Genomic DNA, 18,458 nt, shown 5'->3' on the forward strand with positions numbered 1-18,458 from the left:
TGTCTTGCTCACAACACTCCTGATAATGCATCCCAGAATCATATTTGCTTTTTTTGCAACAGCATCACACTGTTGACTCATATTTAGCTTATGGTCCACTATGACCCCTAGATCCCTTTCTGCAGTACTCCTTCCTAGACAGTTACTTCTCATTCTGTATGTGTGAAATTGATTGTTCCTTCCTAAGTAGAGTTCTTTGCATTTGTTCTTATTAAACTTCACCCTATTTACCTCAGACCATTTCTCTAGTTTGTCCAGATCATTTTGAATTATGACCCTAGCCTCCAAAACAGTTGCAACTCTTCCCAGCTTTGCATAATCTGCAAACTTAAGAAGCATACTCTCTATGCCAATATCTAAATTATTGATGAAGATATTGAATAGAACCTGTCCCAAAACAGACCCTTGTGGAACTCCACTTGTTATGCCCTTCCAGCAGGATTGTGAACTGTTAATAACTACTCCCTGAGAACAGTTATCCAGTCAGTTATGCACCTACCTTATATAGCCCCATCTAAGTTGTATTTACCTTGTTTATTGATAAGACCATGCGAGACCGTATCAAATGCATTACTAAAGTCTAGGTATACCACATCCACCACTTCTCTCTTATCCACAAGACTCGTTATCCTATCAAAGAAAGCTATCAGATTGGTTTGACATGATCTGTTCTTTACAAATCCATGCTGGCTGTTACCTATTACCGTATTATCTTCCAGGTGTTTGCAGATGAATTCCTTAATTGCTTGCTCCATTATCTTTCCTGGCAGAGAAGTTAAACTGACTGGTCTGTAGTTTCCTGGCTTGTTCTTATTTCCCTTTTTATAGATGGTCTCTATATTTGCCCTTTTCCAGTCTTCTTGTTAATGATAGACTCAAAGAACTTGATCTACTTAGCTTGACAATGAGAAGCTTAAGGGATGATTTGATTACAATCTATAAGTATCTACATGGGCAACAAATATTTAATAATGAGCTCTTCAGTGTAACCGAGAGAGGTATAACACAATCCAGTGGCTGAAGATGAAGCTAGACAAATTCAGACTGGAAGTAAGGTATACGTTTTTGACATTAACCATTGGAAGTATTTACCAATGTCAGTGGTTCTCCATCACCAACAATTTTTAAATCAAGCGTAGATGTTTTTCTACAAGATTTTGGAGAAGTTCTATGGTCTGTGTTACACAGAAGATTTGGCTTCATGATCACAAAGGTCCCTTCTGGCTTTGTAAACTATGAATGTCACTCATGACTTTTGAAGACGAATGGTTTTTGGAGGACAAGTTCTATGTCCTTCTTCCATCTAGGACCCAGGCAGTGCTAAGTTCATTGCAGTCATACTATTGTTCAGAAAAAGGTGCAGATCTTGGTGCAAATGTCATCCAGCATATAGTTTCCTGTTGTAGCTATGATGGGAGTATAGCTGGGAGGGTTGTTTGGGATTCAATAGAAAACTCATTTTGCTTGGCATTTTATGAGCTAATAACCTCAGCACATCTGTAGGAGCTATTTACTGCCAGAGGGAGATAAAATTATAATTTGTAGAGTTAATATATTTTTTTAAATGCTCTTTGTCCCCTCTGCTTTGCTCTCTTTTTTAATAGCATGCTAGGAATGATTTGGGTTCCCTTACTTTTTCCATGGTAGATTATGAACCTGCAGCAAATAAAATTGCAGGAAAATCTAATTTTATTGAAAAAGCTCAATTCAGTTTTTTAAATTCTTGGTGTAACTCAGTTGACAATGATGTGAGCTGCTTGTAAGGCTTGCTGCAGAATACATTTAATTTCTCATTCAAAGGACGTGCTGGATTTTAATCATGTCCAAGGGCAAGAGTCAATACTAAAATAACAGGCGGCTGCTGCTGCTCCTGTCACCTGCCCAAAGGTTTCCAGGCAGCCTGACATAAATACTAGAAACTTGACTGCAAACAAAGGCAGCATGCTTTAGACCCTTCCACGAAGGGAACTGGTGAAAAACAGAGAGGCCCGCTACACCCATCACTGCTAAATGTATAACAGCCTCCTCCAAGTTTATGAATAATGGGGGTGTTTCTCCATATGCTTGTGGACCCATTATGGAAGGAGGGCAGAAATGGATCTTGGGGAATTTCCTCACAATATGGAGTTTCTAAGTGGCATAGAACTGCAGTATCAGTTCTTTCCCACACCTGCCATCATGGAGGGTATGCTCTGGAGGGAGACAATGTGCATTAGGGATGTAAGAGAGTAGTTGAGTACTAGACAGCTTTATTTGCATTTCCCCTTCCCCCAAAGACCCGGGATGAACCAGCTGCTCCGGGGGTGGCTCAGCCCCCGCTCTGCTCTCTGTCTGTTCCACATGCTGGGCTGGCCCTGCTCCCCGGGGAGCCCCGCTCATGCCCAGCAGGCAGGGAAGGGGCCGGGGCTGCCTGGCGCTGGGCCAGCAGCTGAGGACCAATGCCCAAGTGGGCAGAGTGCAGCAGCCAGGCAAGCTCAATGCTCCCAGGCTGGACTATCTGGATAAATAACCAACTTTTGCTCCGTGTTTTCATTTTCACCATCCCTGCCTAAGCACTGTTGTGAGATTAAATAAATGTTTGAAAAGTGCTTTGAGTTCCTTGGCTATGACATGCTATAAAATGTGAAGTGTTTTATTTCCTTTACATGGCACATCTGGGGTTGTTTTTTATCCATTGTCACAATTAAGAGATGCATCCAGCCACTTGTCAGTTTCCTCTTTTTGCCCTTCTCAGCTCTTCAGATTAGTCTCAATAGCTGGCCAGGCTGATTGCTTAATGCCATTTTAGCTGAGCTGGAACTCTGAATAAAACATTTCTTTGTTATTCCAGCTGATTGACGGCAGAACTTGGCTGAGGCTGGTAACTGAGAATGTTGATTTTTCCAATATATGCTGTGTGCTGACATCATCAATGATTTCTGCAGAGTTGCACTAGAAAGTTCAGAGAGAATATTCTTCTTCTGTAACATTGGTTAACTGGGGCATGCTGATTCCTTCATTGGAATAGAGTGAATCACTACTGGTTTTGTGTCTGCCCTTGGATTGAGATAATCAGATCAAGGGCCCTTTGATTAGTATCTGTGCAGGTGGGAGTTAAAAGATCAAATGACATTAAATTAAGTCATATAAGCGATCTCAATAACCTGTTTCAGTAAAATCAGTTTTCATGCCCACTCTTGTATGTGAGCTGAGCTGGCATTGGCTGCTGTGCTTGTCTACATAGCTGCTACATTATTCTTTATTATTTGTGTTGAACCATGGGTGAACATGATGCTTGACAGGGCTAGTGTCGTTCATTGCTTTGTAAAGTGCTGTGTGGCACCTGGAGTAGAACTGGAATTCTCTTCTGGGTCTTTTCTTTATATTCAGATCAATCATCTTTCCGCGCTTAGATCACAGACACTCAGAACAATTGATTTGGGGCCTGGTATCAGTGAGTTCCTGCATTGGTGGTATAGCTTTTTCATTTCCTCTTCCTTGGTGGTTGTGCTTGGTGAACCAACATCAGTTTGCTGCATCTCCTCAGGAGAGTGATTGAAATGAGTCTTAGTGTTTATGAGATCGTAGCCCAGTGGGGATATTGCAGCATCCTAATGCAGAACCCTTTTCTTCACTCTTTTTCCCCAAATCTTCTGGAACCTGAAGCAGTGAAGCTAGCTAGCAGCTGCTAGTGCCCCACTGAATGGCTGTCAGGATCATTGCACTGTGCAATCTTTTTGAGGTGGTGGGCAGACTTTCCAGGGATCAGGGCCCATTCTTGTCCTGCAGCCTCAAATGGCCCTTTCCTCGTTAGCGTGCCTTGAAGGGTTTGGTCCAGCTTGTTCTTCCTGCTCTGTGGCAATTTGGGTTGTTGCTGACTCTTCCTTGGTGGCTTGGCAATCATAAGTCTGGCCTGAAGGTTCCTTTCCTATAGCTGATGAGCCTCAGATTACTGAGATCTCCTTATAGCCCCAAGGCCTGATGCTGTGGCACATGATAATGAGGCTTCTTGGGGTACATGTACATGAGGATAAAAGACTCATGGCATGGCCGGCAGTGGCTGACCCAGGTCAGCTGACTTAGGGCTCATGAAGCTCCAGCTCTGGGTTGAATAATTGCTGTGTAGATGGTCAGACTTGGGCTGCAGCCTGAGCTCTGGGACCTTCCCTCCCACCAGGGTCCTAGAGATCAAGCTCCATCAGAGACCAAATGTCAATACACGAGTTTTTCAGGCAGGAACCCAAGCCCCATGAGTCCCAAGCAGCTGAATGGGCTAGCCATGGTTTTTTTTTTTATCCCTGAGTACCCATTGTCAATGTAACTTGTGCAACTTTGTAGCTGAACGTGACATATTACCATGCTGTCTTCCATGTAGTAAGGTTACTCCAGCTACTTTTCTCATCCTGGTAGAGTACTGAAGTCAGCAGGAGAGCACTCGGACGTTGATTTATCATGTCTAAGCAGATGAGATAAAACGACCACCAGAGGATTGATCGCTGTAGTGTTGATCCACCATGTAGTGAAGACAAGCCCTCAGACATGTCTGTGTTGCAGAGGTATGCTCACAGCACTGACCTAATGTCCAGTGTCCTCTCCAAGCTTACACTGGACCAATGTGAAATCTGGAAAGACTTCTCTGCAGAGAAAGTCTCTTATTTTGCTTTTCCAAAATCCTGGACGGGATGTTACAGTTGGCAGGTTTATTTTCATGCCTTAAGTAGCTTGAGTAGGAAAAGCATGTATTGCAATGACCTCCAAGTTCCTTTTATCTCCCATATAATGTGGGGTTTTTTGATTATTTTTTAAATATGCTGAGGCCAAGCCTGGGCCAGTATTATTACTCCATGCCTTCTTGTAATTTGATGGCCAAGGGATGTATCTGCATGGTGCACAGCAATACAGCAAATCTGAGTTTAACCCGTCACTTCTTGTTGACCTAAGAGCAAACAACATGTAGTTAGTTGTGTGTAAGCATATAATGGCTGCATCTAGACTTCTTCCCTCTTTCAACAAAGGGTTGTAAATTAGACACGTCAAAATGACAAATGAAGTGGGGATTTAAATATCCTACGCTTCATTTGCATAATCGCGTAATGGCGTTCTTTTGAAAAAGTGCCATTTCGAAAGTAAAACCGCGGTCTAGACACGGTTCTTTCAAAAACAGCATGCTTTTTTGAAAGATCCTGTAATTCTCAAAAGATGAGGTTTATAGGATCTTTCAAAAAAGTCTGCCATTTTTGAAAGAACTACGTCTAGACCACGGTTTTACTTTCGAAATGGTGCTTTTTTCGAAATGGCGCATTTGCACATATTATGCAAATGAAGCATGGGATATTTAAATCCCCACTTCATTTGCAATTTTGAAGTGTCTAATTTACATCCCTCTGTTGAAAGAGGGATGTAGTCTAGACACAGCAAATGTGATGGAAGATCTGTGCTCCTAAGATTTTTATCCTGTGATGCACAGGGGTTATACATTTGAGTTGTTGTCATGGCTGGTTTTATTTTTTTTGGTAATAGTTACTTATGCATTTAATTGTCTTTTACCCACAAGATTTTCGGTAAAGGTTAAGGAGTGTTGACTGGGATGCCAGATTTATACTAAGGCCTATAGGTGTGCCAAATTCCAAGACGCTTTCAGAATGTTATTCAACTATTCTAGGAGGTAGAAAATGTCAGTTTGCTAAAACTTTTAGCTAGTACCTGTTGTTTGATTTCCTAAGTGATTATTGCAAGGAATGTACTCATCACAAATAAACAGAAATATATCAATTATGTACTAGCAGGATAAGCTTATGATTAACCTTCTGCTCTATTCCACGCAGTGAAAGTGAAGTTACACTAATTTGTTTCTTTTTCTCTTGTCATTGAGAACTGAGAGCTGCTCGTTTCCTGCAGCCTGGCAGTAGTACAGTTCCAGCCTGCACGCTTGCATAATCCTTCTCTGCCATCCTTTAAGTACATTTCTATACCACGTGTACTAAAGCAAAAAGCCTGAGGAGGAGGTATCTTAGGATGCTTGCTTTTTGCCCTCACTTGAAGTCAAAGGGCTTGTTATAGCAAACTGGGGAAGGAATGATACAGTTGGGAAATAAATGGCCAGCTAAGCAAGTGTGTCCTTGAGACAATTGTTCTGCTTGTTTATTTCAGGTGACACAACTTCCTTTGATCAGTGTTATTGCTGTCCCATGAGCGTTAGCTGGAGATATACTTGGAGGCTGAATTCACCTGCGGTCCAATTTTGAAACATGCCTTTGAGAACTGCAAATGGGCTAGTTTCAGTCTAATGGTAGGCAGCAGTGCCATGACACAGAATGGGTTGTAATCTCTCTGAAGACAGCAGGATTTAACAGGATACTTGACGCAAGCAAACTAACAAAATGTAAAAGCTCCACCATCTCTCTTCTCCATGGCCCCCTTCCTATGCTGCACTTACAGTTCTAAGCTACATGTTGCATTTCAGCCCTGTCGCTCCGTTCAGCCAGCATTGGGTAAAACACAATGTGCAAACTTGAGGCACAGAAGAGAGTTTCCCTAGATCAAAGCTGTGCCATGCCCTCACTCTCATTTAGTGGGCTTCAGGGGAATTTCAAGGGGTACAGGTGCTAATAGACGAGGCTAAACAGGGTTTTCCTCCTCATCATGTCAGGTTGCCTTTCCCTCCGGTTACCATGTAGCAGTGGTTTTTTTAAAAAGTTGTGAGAGCTACTCCTTTAGTATGTCTCATTAATCATTGTCACCTTCAGTCTTGTTCAGCATAGTACACTCCAAATTGCACTGGCTCTGCCTGCCCTCATCACGGGGAATCTCTGTATCCAGATTAATTTCACATGTGTCTCTAAGGAGACTTACTATCACCAATTATTTTATCTTCTCCTGTTGCTTCACAATAAATATTAAATAAGAGCCATGTATGGTGATTGTTTGGCTTCAGCCTGTTTTATTTCAAGTTACAAAATCAGAAACCTGCATCTTAATCTGCTAACTCCCCAAAGAACTCTACCAGGTTCCTTCTCCCTTTTGCACTGTCAGACCCTCGCCTTCTTCCTTCACTCTGGCTCTCCTAGGCATTCCCAGCCTTTCTCAACGGTTACCTAGCAATCTGTAATGCTCCCATAACCCAGCAGTTTGCCTCCCGTCTCCTCCCATGTTGACCATCCCTTTGATGTTTACCCAGACCTTTCCCATTCTTTCTCTGCTGATCTCATTTTGTTGCTTGGCTTCCTATCCTCCATCTCTTCCATCTGCTGCTGGCCCTTTTCTGTGCTACAGAAGATCTGTTGCCTCTTCACCACTATTCTATGCTATTTTAGATCTTTGTTGCTCCCACGGTCTTCATATTTTCCACAGACGCTCAAGACTCTTCCTCGATCTCTGTGGTGATCCTTCTGTCATGCATCTACAACCTCATTTTGCTAATATAAGTCTACTGTTGTCACATTCTTTGTATTCACATTTGGTAGGTGAAGTCCATTTGAAGGTTTGTGACAATTCTGCAGGAAGGGGTGGGGAAAGAAAGCCTTGGTAGCAATCAGAAATGCCTCAGTTCCCCAGTATTGCATGCCCCACTCTACAGTCACAAACAATCAGTTGTGTAAGGTACAGTTACCTAATCCATAATAGGTGATCCTCCTATCCTCCTCCTGAGGAAGTCACTAATTAATCTATGGCCTCATTACAACATTATCACTCAACTCAACTACATTCTGTTAGCCCTGGACGCGCTGTGGCAATAGGTGGCAATATAATGGGCTGCTCCTTCAATGTAATAGCAAATGTCAGCAGGCACTGTAGGTTCCAACCCTGAGGTAGGGTTAACCCATTATGACAATTGTACGCCACTCATCACAATCAGAAACAGAGAAAAACTATCCAAATATTTGGGCAAGTGGTGCTTTGGGTTTAGCCCACTTTCCCCTCTTCCTGGTGAGAAGCTGCAAGGTCACATTACACTTTATTTCAACCTCACACCATGCTGGCAGTTTACTACTTGTCCCCATTGCTCTAGGAGAAAGGGGCGGGCAAGGTAAAGGCAGATGTTCCATTAGGAACAGGCAGAAAGACTGTTACCTAAGTACAGCACATCAGTGCCTCCTATTCCACACCTGCTCTCCTTGCCTTACCCCTGCTTGTCTTTGCTGGCTGTGATTGCTGCTAAGACGACTTGTGACATTCTTGCTTGGGGCATAAACAGTAGAGGACAGGCTTTGAAAAATATACATGAATAAAAGGTCAAAATTCTCCCAGGAAAAAATAAACTTCTCATTTTTTTAAATGCATAGTTATGAAAAGCAAATTAACCTTTGGATGCTTGAGGAATTCATTCTGACAATAGCAGAGCTTAAAAATAAACAGGCTCCACTTGAAGTGGTGTGTCCAAAGATGTCCCGATTTATTCTTCTGCTAATCCTGTCCTTGCCTCAGAGGATCGGAATATTTAGGTCTGGCTTATAAAGGTCATGCTGACGTCGCTCATCCAATGCAGCCTAGAGGGGCAGAGGGCATGGCAATGGGTTATGGGACTTGCTGGGGTAAAATTATCCATTTATTTCCATGGGGAAATGGGAGCTGGTTTATGCTGTTGATTTGGTTCCTCTTAAATCCACTGCTTGGGTTGAAAGGCTTCTCCTAAAATATCACATTAGAGGGCAAAAAACAAAAAAAGAGAAGAAAATATGTGGCAACCTAAAAAGGCAGGCGTTGTATCCATTCCTGGCCTAGCTCAGGGACTATGCATTAATAACACCTGGTTTGTCCCCACTCTCCATCATTACTGTTGAAGTAAGGATCCCAGCATCTCCTCCAAGGATTGCTTCCATATTTGACTTTAGACTTGGCACACAATTATGGAGACTGACAACAAAGGCTTGGTCTTTGAGGATATTGCTACAGGAATGTGATTCTCATGGGTGTTTTGGGGAAAAGACAGTATGACGAGGTGATACAGTTTATAAATGCCTAGGTCCATGTCATTTAGGTGATGTAAATGGTGCAAGAGAATGCAAAGTGATATAATTTACAGGCCAAGGAAGGAAGAATGGGTAGTAGCAAGGAAAAAACCACAGCCAACAGAATATACAAGACATCACAGTCTCCAAGTCTGCTTAGGGATTAATTTGATTCCTTAAGAGCATAACCATACTGGAAGCAGGATCAGCCCTCTGTGGCTGCATCTATATTGGCATGATTTTCCGGAAATGCTTTTAACAGAAATGTTTTCCGTTAAAAGCATTTTCGGAACAGAGCGTCTAGATTGGCACGGACGCTCTTCCACAAAAGAACTTTTTGTGGAAAAGTGTCCGTGCCAATCTAGATGCGCTTTTCTGCAAAAAAGACCTGATCTCCATTTTCGCAATCAGGGCTTTTTTGAGGAAAACAAATCTGAGCTGTCTACACTGGCCCTTTTGCACAAAAGCTTTGCGCAAAAGGGACTTTTGCCTGAACGAGAGCAGAATAGTATTTCCGCAAGAAGCACTGATTTCTTACAGTAGGAAGTCAGTGCTTTTGCGGAAATTCAAGCGGCCAGTGTAGACAGCTGGCAAGTTTTTCCAGAAAAGTGCCTGCTTTTTCAGAAAGCTGGCCAGTCTACTCACAGCCTGTGTGTCTGCCCCACTTTCCTATTGCAAAGGATGGATTTCTATACTCTAAATCCCATTTCCTGCTGTAGGTGCAGCACTTCCTGTTTCCATGGCTCTAATCTGACTCTGCCAGTGGATTTTATTCTTGTCCTAGCAGAGCTTCAGCATCTCTTCCTATCCTCTCCACTTTCTTTTGGTTTTGTTTCACTCTGTTTTGAAACAACTTTGCATTTTTCTGTAGACTTTCAATTAATATTAATCTGGTGAAATCAATATAGTGCAAAAAAAAAGGGGGGGGGGACAGGAATAAATAGAGCCAAGTTCCAGCCCAAATTCCAATAAACTCTTTGAAGAATTGACTGCCCTAGCTCAACTTCCTCTAGGCTAAATAAAGCCAGATACTTCAAAATGCGAGGAATATTTTCTTTCAGTCACCCTTTGAATGACATTTATTAAGGCAAGATCGTAGTTAATATCTTTTAAACTTTTATATTTATTGTTTATTATTATTTAAATTGACCCTACTTGGGCATTGAACCTGGGGTCTCTCTTTGTAAAACCAAGAGATGCTAACCCTTGCACTAAAGAAGTAAGCCTGTTAGGTGGAAGGAGTAGCAGGCTGATTTTCTTTTATATATGACAGTCTCTCCTAGTATGGCATTCGTACTTTTTTTTAACAGTGTGGTAACTTTTTTTTTAAGCATGTCATAGATTACAGTGGGAAAGTGTTCCTGCTCATTATATGAATGAGAGGAGACTGCTGCATTTCACACGACATGTATAATTTAGACACATTTAGTTTCAGGAATATTTGGAACAAGGGATGGGGAGAAACTTTAAAACGTTCCAAGTGACCGAGTGTGCTGGAGTTTTCCAAACACAACTGTCTAGTGCAAGACCATGCCAGCTTTTAAAGTGCGCAAATAGAAAAATATCTTTGCAATGCAACAGATTTGTAATTAAATTCTTTGTGTGGAAAAAGGAACAAAATGAATCTCAGTTAATCTGTCTGAAACTGGCCGATGTTCCTTAGCTAAAAGCTAAGTTCCTCTCAAACATAGTTTAGCCAGCAATTGTTAATCATGCCACTGAAAATGGACAGGAAACATTGGAAGCTGTGATTAGAGGAATCTTACCAAATGTTAAGGAAAAGGACCTCATGTAATTTGAAGCTTTTCCTTGAATTTATATAATGGGGTTCCAGATTTAGGAAAGAGCTCAGCATTTCAGTGGTCCAACTTTAATTGAGCTGGGAAGCCAACTTCACTGTTTGGTTGAAAAAAATATTTGAATTGAAGCTCCTTTTCAAAGCAGCTGTTTAAATGAAGGAGAAAACATCTTTCTTAAAGGCTAAGCAAACTCTAAAGAAACCCCAAATGCCACTGTATTCTGCAGTTGACTTGAGCTGTTTGTCACACAGGCCCATGTCACACATTTGTGCCTTGAAGAGCAGACCGCTTTGCAGCCATTTTCAGCAATACTTGTAAGCCTGTGCTTAGCTTTCAGTCCCATTGAAAGCCAGTGAGGTTTAAGCATGTGCTTAAATGCTTTAATGAATTATGGGTCTTAATTGAGGACCCAGTGTCAACTTCACAAAGTCTTAACTTGAAACATTTGACTAGTCCCATTGATTTGTTTGTAGGACCAGACCCTTCATCTCTAATGGGCTATAGTATCAACTGCCAGAGTCTATACCATGTGGTGCTCATGTCAGACCTGTGGATTTCCACCAGTGTAACTGAGATCAGAATCTGGCCAAGCATTTTCCCAGCATCATGAACTTTTAAAAAATCTTGTCACAGTACAGTCTTTATGCCTGTACCAAACTGAAAATGGCTGCAAAGCAGTCTGCTCTTCAAGGCGCAAATGTGTGACATGGGCCTGTGTGACAAACAGCTTATGTAAATCTGGTCATTTGATATTTTTTGAGCTGTTAGAATGTGGCAGGTTTATGTCCAAACCTTTGAAAACCATGAAGCAATTAATGCAAATTTTATTCGCTGTAAATCCTCTAAAAACACTGTTGCTTGATTTATTTATATTATATCTCAAGGACAACTTCGCATGGGACAACAGATGACACATAGGAGTCCTGGGCTGTATAAATATAGAATCATTTTATTTTATTTTATTTTGATTAATAGATACAATACAATTTTTGACTACATAAGAAAGAGGAGTTTTCAGTGCATACATTCTTCAGCCAGACAGGGACAGAGAAACCCATACATTCCATAGTGATTTGAGTAATACCAGGGCACTTGCTTAGTTTATTTTCCTTAACTCCACCAGTTATTGGGCTTCCCTAGCTTTCATTAACAGCTTTGACAGCTCAAGGTATAAGGAAAAATGAATGGAATAATAAGGCTGGGCTGACTCTCATGAAACAGGATTATCAGGCAGGCAAAGACACTCTGCTGCCTGCATTCCATGCTAGTCTTCCTGAGTAACCGTATCTTTTAAGGCCTCATATTTGGTTGGCATCCCAGTGAGCTCTTACATTCCAGCCAGGAATTGGGGCTTTTTTTCCTTTTACACAATAGGGAAACAACACTTGGAACAAAAAAAGCAGAGCTGAAGTTAGACAAGGGAAATTCATACTTCCCTTCCTATTCTCTCCTGCCAATTATTTTTAAGAAGAAGGCCCTATGTTTGAGCTCAGAATTGCATAATCTTCTACAGATCCTGTGCTTGGGGATGTCTTGTAGCATCCTGTCTTGTTATGGACATGTGGCTGATGATGTCTCCTAAAAGGCATTTTATTCCTGGTATTACTCAACTGGAGGTTGGGAGCTAAAAATCATTAATCAAGACCACACCCAGGTAATTGTATTAAAAGCAGATAACACTTCCCAGGTAAGATGGGATGTGACAAGACAGTGCCACTGCTGAAGATGAAAGGTCATCGAAAAGTTTTATGTTTTAAGCTTTTGACTACCTCATTACATGGCAAAGTGCCAGCGAACATGCTCCACAATACAGAGGGGGCAGAGGAGAAGGGATAAACATGCCAGGGCCTTTGAAGGACTCCAGACAGCTCCCCAGGAGAGTGGCGGAGAGAGCAGTGCTCACAGGAGAGGGAAATCCAAACTGTGACCTTTGGAGACATTTAGCTTTGGGTCTCAATATGGATCCACATTTAGCAGGGGTCTAGATGTAATGTTCTCATTTGAGCCTATTGCAGTGGAAGGAGATTTCCATTTTGATTGGAGGTGTCCTAGCACTCAAGGGTGTGGGGCCAGAGTCAGAGTTTGAGCTTTCCATCTGGTTAAGATGAAGTGAAAGAGGCAAAGGGTGATCAAACTGAAGGAGGCAAGGGAGACAGACAGACTTCACCTAGGAATCCACCACTTTATCTTGCTTGAGAAGCTGGACGTTTAAGTACGTAGAAGAGAAGAAACATATTTTGTTCAGGGAGGGCCATTCCTGTTATAGATAAAAAAAGCCACAGTCCCCAACTCTACCCAGTGTAGGAGACTTACGATGGGAAAAGGTTTAAAGTTAAAGGTAGAAAAAAAGACCTGTTAAATGATCTAGTCAGACTGCAACAGGATACTCAGGAAATCTGTGGTACATTTGCTCTTAGTCAAAAGCCAGAGAAGAAGCTATTGGGAGAAGCCAGGAGGAAGGCTATACATGATCCGAAGTTTCCATGGAATTAAGGAAACTTCAGATCATGGAGAGTGAGGAAAAGGGGGAACCAGGGAACATAGATGTCATGAAACACCAGAATAATCAGATAGGTGTGGCCCCTAATGAGGTACCTTATTCTTGGCCTCTTATCTGGCCCCAGAGTTTATCAAAGGAGATTCTTGCCTCTGAGAGCCCCCTTTTGCCTGAGATTTTGGGTCACTAGGGAAAAACAGAAGGAGGAAACACCATAAAAAGCTCAACAGGTTTGCACTGCTTAATAACAGTTATGATTACATTGAATCAGATTAGAAAGGCAGGTGGTCTACTGCCCTCTGGAGTGAAATGGGAATCCCTGAGAAGTCTGAAAAATCAAACATTACATCACTTAGCAATTTGGCCTCTCCTTTCCCTCCAGCCAGTAGATCAGCCTTCAGTTAGACTAGAACTCATGAAAATCTCTCCCTTTTACCTTGAACTGCATGGCTGACACCTGCTGCAAAATTACAAGTCCAACAGATTCCTCTTAGTCCCTGTTTTCTAACTGAAGCTACGTAACAAAGGGAATAAATGAGAGCCAAATATGCTAACATCCAAAAGGAGAGTCATTGTGAACTGGAAATGGGAGGGTACTGTAAACCGAGCCTGGCCCGCAAGCATTAGTGAAATGTTTAATAAAGATACTTTAACTTTGTTACGTCAGGGTATCTCCGTCTCTCTCAACTAAAACGTTACAAACATATCATATAAAGGAATTGTTATATTTGCCTCTACTGGGTAAACTATATACATCAATGTAAGGAAAGACCAATAATTAAATTAAGGGAGGAGAGGAAAGGACAAACAAAATATTAGTAAATAAAATACAAGACACATACATGAATAATACTTATCAGGTAATATTTCAGCTGACTGCATTTACCATGAAAAAGAAAACAAATTTCCACTCAAACAAAAGTTGGAAACACATTTGTCCAAACCTTGGCCATTTGTAGTTTTCTTCAGGACACTTTGTAAATGCTTTGAGGCTGGTATAAAAGAACCAATCCCCCTCCCCCCCCCACAGCCAGGGATTAAAAGGTTGCTGTCCTCGTTCTGATAGATGGGACATCAGGCATGGCTAGCCCAAGATATTTCCTGATCCTTGAATCACAGAGAGGTCCTCAAGTTTTAGAGGTCCATCTATGGAACCAGCGATTTAATATGGGTATAATTTTGCAGATCTCATGGAGAGTGCACAGGCCTGCATTTCTGTGTTCTCATGTGACAAAAACAACTATGATGAATGTTGGCTAAAAGCCGTAATAAGATTCCCAAGATGTAGTTTCCCCTTAAATAAAAGCACTCCCTTGGTTCCACTTAGAGCACAACCCCTGCATTGCTTTGGTTTCATAAAAGCCTCTGCAAATTGTGTTCTGAAGAAAGAGAAGGGAAAAGATGCTGAGTTTTCTTGGAAGCAGCTAATTAGCACAGCAGTGTTCCCAATTTTATTTAAAAAATGGAGAGCACATTTATATATTTGCAACTGTTATTTTTTTTCACTAGGCCTCCTTATATTTAGGTTTTGCAAGCAAAAGTTTTTTTACACAGTGTAATTTTCACAAGCTTAAGAGCAAAATATAACTGCAAAAATTGTCTTGCATTGATACTGTTAATGCTAGACCCAGAAGAGTTATATATTGGAGACATTTCTTCCATTTGTCTTGTGAATAAATTATCAGCAAACCAAGTGCTTTATTATTGGATCAGCTTTGTAGATAGTCAATTTAATATTCATTGAACAACTGGTCTAAAGAGCAATTTGTCACTCTTTTGAGTAATTATTCCCCTTTAGGTTTCTCTCATTATTTGACCCCCTGCAGTTAATACATAGTCACTACAATACAAAGAGGTACACAAATGACAACTTCCCAGCAGGTCAACTAGGAACAAGGATCTTACTAGAGACATATCCTTGTGAATACTGCAGATCTCTTTTTTAAAAATGGGAGTTTATATGTTTTTTCTAGACTAATTCTGGAATTACAGAGAACCAGGATGGCAATCTGAGGATTCCCCCATTTCAAATGTTTTACCATTCACAGCTAAGAGGGTCCTGGACTTGGGATTGTTGTTTGTTTTCCCCTCTGATAATACCTGAGTCTTCTTTCATGTTTATTTCAATGTTATCAGGTCTACCTAGTAATTTGAAAATGATTCTAATCTTCTGAAAGCATTTGGTCTGTTTTCATTATGCTGAAGGATTTAGGGAGAGATGATCACATTGTCTGCCAGGTGCCTTTTCTTCTTTTGGTTATTGTGATAATATAAAAAGACCATGTCATCTGAAGGAAAGAGGTAATTGCTAGTGCCAGACCTAGGGGAGGGAATGAATGGGTTTCCTAAGCCTTGGGAAAAATCCCCAGGGAGCAAATTAATATAAAGCTCCTTTTCCCAGGTTATAATTTAAGAGGTTACAGGCTTGACTGTCAATGTGCATCTTCCTCAGCCCTGCTTTAGACTTGTGATCCTAGCTGCTTTACTCATTCCTAGATTTCTAATGTCAGCTAAAATTACTTCACAATGCATTCAATGACAAAGATTACTTGCTTATTTGTGAGGTTGCTGCAAGGAGGACATGGGTGTACATGCTGGCAATCAACAATCCCCCTGCTGCACATAGCACGTAGGGCTGAGGGGGAAGTCACTTTGAATTTCTCATCTATGTGCTAAGCCTGGATAAACACACTGCAAAAAGCTTCAATTTACATGCTTAGGACATTACATCCCAGAGAAGTAAGGTGGTGGTCAGGCTACATGGGCTCCAGCAATACAACCCTAAATATCAGATTGCTCCTAATGTGGGTGGTATTCCAAAGATCAAACTGTCAGTGGAATTTATGGAAAGTGCTTTCTATAAAGATATGTGTCTGGAAGTTAAGCAGAAACATTGTGTTAAATTGTTGGTGTTCCAGTGGCATATGCCCATGGGAAAATTTATGTAGCTAAATGTATGATGTCCCTATCCAAAGTCTCATGGTACTATACAATCATTATAAAAGAATGCACTAACATAAACTCTTGCTCCCACACAGGAAAAACCTGGGGAAATAGGTGAGCTGTGCAATGTGCTCAGAATGCAGCCAAGTCCAGGCTCTTTACAGGTACTCTGAGTACCCATGCTCTGTGTATGGTGCACGGTTTTAAGGACAGATCCCAGAAGATGTACAAACACCATAAGCAAAATTATTTGGATATTCCAAAGACATTTTGGGAGAGACAATGGGAGCCCCGTGTTTTTAAAATAATGCTTGGTTTTGAAATCCACATATGAGTGTTTGGGGGCGCAGTTCTTAACTGATCCCCTGACAGCATCTGCATGTATAATCCTTGTAGAGTCTACATTGGGCAAGCAGAATCAATACTGTTTTCAGACCTGATTTGATTTGACTTTCCGTGACTCTTGTATGGAATGAGCCAAAAGGGACTAAAATACTTTGAACATCTGCAATTGCCACTGAGCACTCCCGGAGGGCAGGGAGGGTAAGGAGTGAGGGCACTTTGGGGGTGCAGCTCCCATTTTTGATTCTGGTACATTAACTAGAAGTGGAATATTCCCTTAAGGTCATTGCTCTTTAAGGGTTTCCATTCATATCATGGACACTGTCAGTTTCCCCTTCTCTTTTTACCCTAGTCCTTTTAAACAGCCTTTACAAATATGGAGGCATGTGAGAATCCAGGCTGGTTGAAAGAGGTGCAAAGATCAAACTTGACTCATTACACTGGAGGGGCAGAGTAGTGGATAACAGAGTTGTAGTCGGGAGGCGGGCTGTGGCATTCCAGGTTTGGATCCATGGGCAGGAGGACTGAGTCTTCCAGTGTGAAGTCCAGGGTGTCCTCATCAATCTGTACTGCTGGCTGGTATTTCGCAGTCTCACGTTCATGTTCTGATAACATGGATTCTTTGCTTTTGGTGATGGCTCTGTGCCTGTTTAAAACAAACACAAAATCTACTATTCAGACCCTTTTCTTATAAAGCTTTGCTCTTACCTGTCATTGGCCTAGTGCCTGCCATTCCAGGATCTCAAAATACATTATACATATTAAAGAACCTCACCTCACAGAACCCCTGTCAGACAGGCAACTATTTGCCCCCATTTTACAGATGGAGGAACTAAGTTTGTGACTGGCTCAAGATTACTCAGACATTTAGTAGCAGGGCTGAGAATAATACCTAGGAGTCCTCATATCCTGTCTCTTTTGCTCATCACAAACCACACTGCAATGTACTATTTATATCTCTTGGTTATAAATGCTCCTGTCATTGTTCTGACATCAGGTCAATGAATATGACATTCTGAAAGCAGAACCATGAGCTACAGTTTTTCTTTAAGTACAGTAAAAACTGAGATTAATGAATAATCTATGACATGCTTCGATTTATAACAATGTGGAGAGCAGGAGTGCACTTTATATGGGCGGTAGGGCAAATCTCTCTCAAACATACTTTATAATCATTTAAAATCATAGAACAGTCTTTCAGCTAAGTTACATGATGCCCAAACTGGTATCCTGCAATTGGTGCTATTGGAGAGACTCCAGTTCGATTCCCAGCTGCTTTCCTTTACTTTAGGTGATGGTGTGGGAAAAGAAGCAGTTTATGTTGCTAAATAGCAATCCCTTCTGGCAGAACCAGGAGAACTCCCAAGGGAGTGTGTATCGGTTTTCATTAGATGCCATCATATGATGTGTTTGAACAGAGGCTAACTTGAACCCCAAAAAAGTAATTGTATGCAACCTCAGAAATATTAATTTGCTGATCTCTAGCACCTTCCACCTGAGGAATTCAAAACATCTTTGAGGAAAGGGTTTGCATAATTCAGAGACGGTGATGACAAGGATCCATATCTGGAAGTGGTTCTCTGAACTTTGTCCACTGTGGTTAGGTTTCTATATCTGATCTGAATCTCTTTGCAATAATCCACAATCACAAACTGACTCTGATCATGGCATTGCTCATGTCCCACTTCAAAATGACTTCTGAACATACTAGGGAGGGTTTAAAATCAACCAATCGTGCGGTGCTCAGACAGTAGGAGAATATAGATCACGTGTACAACTACTTTTTAATGGCCTTGAAACAATCTTCAGAGAAGTGCTTTAACTATTTATTATTGTATATACAGCAAATGCTCGCCATTCACAGTGGATGAGTTCCTAGCACCACTGCAAATGGTGAAATCTGCAAATAAGGGGTCGGGAGACGGTGGCTCCCAGCCACTGCAGTGAACT

At 41.4% G+C, this 18,458-nt stretch overlaps 1 protein-coding gene across 2 annotated transcripts in view; it reads right to left on the reverse strand.

Annotated features, from left to right (window-relative positions):
• Positions 1-11,654: 11,654 nt before the first annotated feature.
• The window catches only part of LOC102446651 (vascular endothelial growth factor receptor kdr-like), a 208,490-nt gene continuing 201,686 nt past the window's right edge, over positions 11,655-18,458 (reverse strand). For both annotated transcript variants that reach the window (XM_075940856.2, XM_075940855.2), the window contains exon 30: positions 11,655-17,154. In XM_075940856.2, coding sequence (XP_075796971.2) covers positions 16,944-17,154 — 211 coding nt within the window. In that variant the 3' untranslated portion in view covers positions 11,655-16,943. The remainder of the gene's footprint in view (positions 17,155-18,458) is intronic.

Source organism: Pelodiscus sinensis, chromosome 13 (assembly GCF_052426305.1).
Source record: "Pelodiscus sinensis isolate ZL-2025 chromosome 13, ASM5242630v1, whole genome shotgun sequence".
Lineage (NCBI taxonomy): Eukaryota > Metazoa > Chordata > Testudines > Trionychidae > Pelodiscus > Pelodiscus sinensis.